Source organism: Neolamprologus brichardi, chromosome 17 (genome assembly GCF_056152115.1).
Source record: "Neolamprologus brichardi isolate AB-2024 chromosome 17, ASM5615211v1, whole genome shotgun sequence".
Lineage (NCBI taxonomy): Eukaryota > Metazoa > Chordata > Actinopteri > Cichliformes > Cichlidae > Neolamprologus > Neolamprologus brichardi.
In genome coordinates, this window is record NC_142120.1 from 35,455,776 (window position 1) to 35,463,125 (window position 7,350).

Sequence of the window (7,350 nt, forward strand, 5' to 3'; positions counted from 1 at the left end):
TTCCTTTCCAGTCACCTTTCTCACTCACTATGTATTAACAGACCTCTCTGTATTGAATCATATCTGTTATTAATCTCTGTCTCTCTTCCACAGCATGTCTTTTATCCTGTCTTCCTTCTCTCACCCCAACCGGTCGCAGCAGATGGCCCCGCCCCTCCCTGAGCCTGGTTCTGCTGGAGGTTTCTTCCTGTTAAAAGGGAGTTTTTCCTTCCCACTGTCACCAAAGTGCTGCTCATAGGGGTCATATGATTGTTGGGTTTTTCTCTGTATCTATGAAGCGCCTTGAGGCGACTTTTGTTGTGATTTGGCGCTATATAAATAAAATTGAATTGAATTGAATTGAATTGAATTGAATTGAATTGAATTATTATGCCAAAATCAGGAGCGCGTTAATCGTTACTGGGATTTAGATAGGCTCGTTACTCGTTACTTCGTGTGGTGGCATCGCGGAGCTTCCACAGATTCAATAACATTAGCAAGTGGTGGAGGCCAGCAGGTGGATGAGGAAAAGGAGAGGCAGGAGGAGGAGCAGAGACCGAGGGGGCCACCGGTCCGAGCGTCAGGTGAACTGAACTTCAGGTAAGAAGTTATGACCTGCAGTCTATCTGGGTCAGATATAAACCAAGTTTAGGTGGAGTTTATTTTCGTTATGCTGACTTTTTCCGTACTGCGTACTAGCTAGCATGACGGAGTTTCTATACAGCTGGGTGGGTGCTATGATGATGTTGAACTTTATTTTGTTCATATGGTTAATTATTAGAGTTGCCAACCGACCCGTAAAAAACTGAATCGTCTCGTATTCAGAGAAAATATTGCACGTTTCGTATTAAGCTGAAAAGGAACACTTTGTCCCGGACTTCAGCTAGAATGAAAAAGGCACAAAGCTGGAGTTTTTTTATGGTTTCAATCTATTTTAATCAAGGTTTTCACGGATTCATGCACATTCTCCACTTCCTGGTATCAAACAACAAACATTTTACAGTGCTCAGGATGACGTCATTTACATGCAACAATTTTGACTTTTTCTTTTTTAAAAAACAAAAACAAATCCTTCAAATTCATATTTTGAATGATCACTTTCCCCCCTGTAAACCTCTCTGATATAAAAAGCTAACATTTAGATATGATAAAAACAACTGAGTCACTGACTCAAAGCAAATAACTATAAAATATGATACAAAATAAGCAGCCCGAGCATCTTCAGGTCATGGTGTTGCTCACAGTCCCATCACAGAGGGAAGCACAGCAGCACCTGTGGATGGAAGGAGAATGCATTCAGTCAACTCAGACGGACTATCTCATGTCCGAATCCGGGACTTTCCAGTTCAGCTCGAAGCCTTTGTCGTAGACTTCGTAGAGCACCTTCGTCACGTAATGATTCCCTCCTTCCTGATACAGCTCCAGGTACTTCCTGTAAAGTTTCAGGGCCGTGCATGAGTCCTCCGTGCTGTCGTGGGTTTCTCCTTGGATGTTAAGGCCAAGAAAATACCAAGCAAGGAATTTCAGAGAAAGCATCCTCTTGTAGGGCAATCGGAAGAGGTGGACGGTATCGATAACTTGATCTTTGGGAACCACTAAATTAATGACACGAAAGTCATTCTGCAGGCCGTGGCCGACGAAGCGAACTCCTGCATCGATGAGGAAGCGTAGCTTTAGGTAGGTTGACTTCAGCGTGGTCACGTGCTTAGAGGATACTGTGGCATCCAGGTCTCCAGGTTCGATTCCAGAGTATTTTGTCAAATAGTCGACCACCTGCTCCTGAGTGGAGATGTAGTCATCGATGAAGGGGACCCCCTCGTTGGGTCCCTGACCCCTCACACAGGTGATCCTGGCCACAGACATCTGACTGGGCGTGATGGTCGATTTGGTGCCGTCGCTATGCAGCACTGCTTCCTCCTCACTGAGCTTTACAAACTCAGCGTCCAGCCCCACCAGGTCACCAGCCTGCGGCATCTCACTGACTGTGAGTGGGATGAAAGTGGCGTCTGTCTTGCTCTGCCTCTCAGTCCGATAGAAGTCAGATTTGACTTCAGACTGAATGTGCTGACACTCAGTGCGGAGGTCGTGTTTGGTGTGGTAGTTTCTCTTGGCGTAACACAGGATGGCTGGCACTTTCCAGCTCACATCAAACTGTGCAGCCTCAGTCTTCTCAATCGGCTCAATGAGGAAGTCATTGAAGAGGTACCACTGCTGGCGAGAGACTCCCTCTTTTCTTTGATGGTAGGTCTCACCCACTTTGATGTGTGCGACCAGATTACCACCCGTGCCAGCGTCCAGGATGTGTGGCACCGTGACCACCAAGTCATACAGAGAAGCTCCCTCCGCCTGTTCAGCAGCACTTAACTCCTCGCCCTCAGGCCAGCTGCTGATCTCCAGTCTCTGACTTTTGCTGAGCGACATCTTGAGAGTGGCGGGGATCCACATGTGACGCTGATCCTGATCTGTCTTCTGCATGGATTTGTTGAAGGCGTACTCGGCCTGAACCTTCCAGAATTCGGCCTCTTTGCTGCTGTTCACCTCACAGTTTATCACCAAAACATCTGGGAGACGTCGAATGTTGCGTGTCTGCACTGTGGGCTGATACTTGTCACAGTTTCCACACCATGTGTGAGATCTCTGCTGCAGGCAGATGCTTTTCTTCAGGATCTCAGCAAAGTCGTGCTCCTTTATTCTTTTTCCTTGAGAGTCGGGGTAATGCATGTTGAACAGCGACACGAGGGAGGAGTGGACTGTTTCTATGCCACAGAGACACAGGCTGCGGTTCTCAACTTCAGAACAAAACAGCTCTCTAATGACAGAGTCGCCAGAGGAGCCCAGAGAACTGCTCCTGGTCGTCCTGTAGGCCCGTGGATCCTCCTGCTCCTGTGTCTCCTGGAAGAGCTGGTAGAGGATGAAGTGATCCCACCTCTGGATTAAGCGACCTAGCTCGACTGTTCCTGTCGTCTCCTCACAGTTTGAGAGGATCAGGCCCATCTCTTTGGCTTCAGGGATGTTTCTAAGTGCTCTGAGGAAGTTGCTGGCCTGACATGGATCTCCTTGTGACAAATCCAACATGTGGAAGAGGAAGCCGAGTTCACAAGCCAAACAAAACTCCTTGTGGCACAAATGATTCTGAACAAGGCAGCGAACTGGCTCCAGGAAGTATAACACCTGGATCATGCAGTTACAGTAGGCGTTGGGAATCTGCGGCTCCAGGCCAGCAAACAAGGTCCTGTTGTAACTTTTGAAGTCAAAATCTTCCCGTCCACGTTTAGAGTATTTAATTGTCACCTTTCTGTACTTTTCTGGAACAGTGTGAAGGAGCGGCTCTTCATCACTCTCTGGTGGAGATTCAGGGACGTAGTTGTAATAACCAGGTGTCCCTTCTTTATTTGCAGGGACCTGGTTACAGGGGCAGGCGTAAGGATTTTCCACATAACTGTTCAAGCCAACAGTTTCCATAGTTTGTGGGATTTCTGGGTCCATCCCAGGAGCCCATCTTGAGCTGGGTGTAGCCTGGGCAGTGGGGATGGGAGAGCAGGGCTGCAGGTTATGATTCCAGGTCAGCTGAGGCTGTGCATCCACAACGCAGGGCTCTCTGGAGTAGACGTTAAACATAACGTCCCGAGTATCGGACCAGAGACGCACACATCCCCCCGAATCTCCAAAGGCTAAGGCTTGTTTGCTGGATGAGACCTCAAAACTTGTGAGAAAGTGGCCGTTTGTGTTGACGTGGAAAATATCCGCCATGTTGGCGAGGCCAGTGGGCTCACAGAACTGACACTCACCTGTCTGTGAGATGATTGCGAGCCGTGACGTGTAGGTAGGAATGAAGCGCACGAAGAAGGGATCCACATGCACCCAAAGAGGGGTTGCAGCTCGCATCATGCGGAGGTCATACACCATGAGGAAACGTTCATTCAGCCCTCGGCTGGAGAACCCACTCACAGCCAAAAGGTTTCCGTGAACATCAAAGTCTGACAGGCCGCCAGGAAATGCGTCAAACTTTTGTGTCCTAAATGTGCGCAAGTCTCGAAGGGTCACTTTGCCAGAAGGGTGCCCAAAGAAGAAGAAACGATTGGTCTGACGCATTATTGTCACTCCAGGTGCCTCCACTGTGAATTTTTGAGTTTCTTGAAGTGTATTCATGTCAACTTCAACCACATAGTTTTGTAATCCCCCCATGAGCAGCATGTTATCAGTCATGAGGAGACTGTGCATATCAGCTCCTTCTTCCATCCAATAATCAAACATGTGAAGGCCTCCACGAGTGTAACCTCTGAGGTTGCATTCAGAAAGGAACAGCATGCCTGTGTCCAAACTCTGCATGTGTCTGATGGCATCAGTTGCATGCACTTGGAAAGAAGAGTAGTGTGCCATCGTAGATCCGAGGAAGGATTTTACATGACCCTAAGAGAAGAGCACAAATATTATTAGAGAGTGCAACGTTTGAGGTGAATGTAGAAGAAACAAACTCTGCTGAAGCATCATTTTGGCTCTTACCGTGTAGTTTCCCATCCAGAGCATTTCCCGCTCCAGGTCAAAATGTGTTGCAGTGACAGGGATGCCAGCTTCTGAAACTTTACTGTGCAGCTCAGAAAAAATCCCCTTCCTTACGTGGACAGGCTTAGGAAGCTCCTGTGTGTACATTCCCACGTCTTGGTGGAGGTTTGGATTCAGATATGAGTTCATGGAGGGTTCCAGTCCCCCAGAAGTCCACTGAGGAGTCCAGTGAGGAGAGTTCATAGTACTGTGATGGTTGGCCCAGTATTCACAGAATCTTGTGTTGAGAGCTTCAAAAATCTTCTTCAGCTAAATCAGCCTGCAGAGGAACTGGAACTTCTGTAAATAGTAGTACTTGCAGGTTTAATCCTGATCTCTTGAAATGAAGAAAACTGGAGTCCAGATCTAAAGTCTGATGGAGAGAGCCGGGTATTTAACCTCCACTGGGATTCAAGGCGGCCCTAAGAGTCGTTGACTGTCCCTTTATTCAACGTCAGGCTCACAGGTTTCAGGGTCTGAATCAAGGTGGGTGTGGCTGAGTTTACATGAATACAGGTGTGAAGTCTTTGGGAGACGTGGGCATTGTGTCATCATTAAGCCCACATTAAGGTGTCAGAGGGGGGTTGACCCAGTTTTTGCCTGAGCGTGTTTCTGAATTGCACCCAGATAATGAGTTTGATCAGACTGGGAGGACCTCGTTTAGCACACTTAATCCACACCTTGATTAACAGCCGTCGTCAACAGGTCATCAAAAGCACCATGGTGTCCGAGATGCAAAATACAACTTTTGGTTTAGACCTAGCTGAAACCAGCTAATCCAAATTTGATGCCCTCATTGGTTGAGTCAGATCAATTGAAGCTGATAGTTGACCGTTGATTAAAGATAGTTTCAGCTATTGTCTGTTATCTGTTTCAGTGGTATTGATTAACCTTAACATGGTGATTGTTTGGTTTTAATTAACAAAAGACCATTAGCACTTGTCCAAACTGCATTTGTGTGAATAAAATAAATGACAACCAACATTCAAAAACACAAAAAATTAGCACTTTTATTGATTTCATCATGTTCCTGTTTCCATCAGTGGTTTATTCAACAAACTAGCTATAACAAGTTTACAAGTTTATATTACTTCTTCAATTATGAAAGATGTCATTAATGCACTAGTATTATCTCATCTAGAGTACTGCTCAATCATTTGGTCAGCAGCTAATAAGACAGATCTGAACAGTTAGTCCAAAATAGGGCGGCCAGATTAGTGTTCATATTATACAAATATTGATAAAATGCACAATAAACTTTCTTGGCTTTCTGTACAAGCTAAATTATACTGTGGCTTACTTGTATTTTTAAAGAAAGCGATACTGGTAAACACACCACACTTTTTTTATGCTCAGTTGCAGCATCCAGATGAAATACATAATCATGTTACACGATTCTCAACTAACCACAATTTAGTAACTCCTTGAGTTAAAAGTAACTTTTTGAAAAACTCAGTTATATTTAGAGCATCTTTTCAGTGGAATAAGTTGCCTTATGCAATTAGAGAATTGGCTTCTATTCATAATTTAAAAAATCACCTAAAAGCCTATTTAGGCAGTTTTTAATTTATTTGTAAATATTGTAAGAGGGTAATGTCACTTGTAATGGAAATTGTGAATTTTGTTTGAGTGTTTTTTAGATGCTTATATTTTCAGAATTGTAAAACCTTATTGTGGAAGTAAGAGTCAAATTATGTGGATATTTTGCATCCAACTCATTGTGTAACATTTTATTCGATGGTTTGGGCCCCAGGAAGACTAGCAACCACTGCTGTGGAAGCTAATGGGGTTCCTTATAAATAAACAAAATAAACAAACACTATTGCTTTAATATTATCAAGACCAGTGGCGGTCCTTGCCTGTTTGGTGCCCCAGGCGAACACTTCCTCTGGCGCGCTTTTTGCAGTATATAAAATGCATTTGTCTTTGCCTTACTTGTTCTAAAGCTTACTAAAACTAAAAAGCATCTAATTATTCTACAGTTAGGTCACACTACATCTTACAGCTTAATGCGTTAACATTTTGCAAACTAAATGTTTTGAATAAGCCAATATGCAATGCATTTGCATCAATGTGAGCTTCTTTGCATGAACTTGCAACCTTGCAAAATGCACTCTTAGCGAGGGCTCTGCAAGCCAGAAAGTTTCTCTGAAACAGGGACAGTTTGTATTCCTGCTGACGGAGCAAAAATAATCATTAGAGGACAGACTGACAGCCACAGATATCAGCGCAAGTTGGGAAGTGGCAGTTAGGGAGGTTTATTTAATCTTGTCCTTGAGGGAATAGCAGGTACAACCAGAAATGTGTGAGACGTATTGTATTGCAATGTAATGATTCTGTCTATTCCTGTATACATCAGTGCAGCTATGCACCAACATCGCACCAACTGGGGACCCTGCAACCCTCAATTGAGATCAGTTGGACTGTGTCTGAAGTGGTTTACAAGGTAACTTGAACTGAGTAAAGCAGACAGTCACAAGCACTGACCGTCATGTAGAGGTCAGTGGTGCTCCGACTCCGACTTTTCCTACCTTCGTCCAGGGGGAGGTGGGATTAAGGGAGACAACAAAGCATGTTCAGCACGGAGGTCTGCAGAGTAAGCTAAAGCCAACGACAGCTGTGCTACTTACTGGCTGCAGCTGACAAACATGTCAGGTCATTAGGGCAGTTTCACGCCCAATCAGGAATCATACCAGAAGCACAACACCAGTACTGAAACACTGTGCCTTTAGCTTTTTAAATGAGTAGTTTTGTTGGACATAATCATGAAAGTGAATATTAATCATTACGTTTTTACATTGCTTATTGCACTTTGAATTTGACCCCGGA

At 44.8% G+C, this 7,350-nt stretch overlaps 1 protein-coding gene across 1 annotated transcript; it reads right to left on the reverse strand.

Moving 5' to 3' along the window:
• Positions 1-1,293: 1,293 nt before the first annotated feature.
• On the reverse strand, positions 1,294-4,725 carry LOC148098007 (PAN2-PAN3 deadenylation complex catalytic subunit PAN2-like). Its single transcript, XM_087830730.1, has 2 exons — positions 4,483-4,725; positions 1,294-4,389 (listed from the first exon to the last, which is right to left on the reverse strand). The coding sequence occupies exons 1-2, from the start codon at positions 4,723-4,725 to the stop codon at positions 1,294-1,296; spliced, it is 3,339 nt and encodes a 1,112-aa protein (XP_087686856.1).
• Positions 4,726-7,350: the final 2,625 nt, after the last annotated feature.

Coding starts and splice junctions, on each gene's coding strand:
- LOC148098007 (XM_087830730.1), bottom strand. CDS start 4,725: ATGAACTCTCCTCACTGGACTCCTCAGTGGACTTCTGGGGGACTGGAA. Junction 4,390..4,482: donor TCTGGATGGGAAACTACACG/GTAAGAGCCAAA, acceptor CTCTTCTCTTAG/GGTCATGTAAAATCCTTCCT.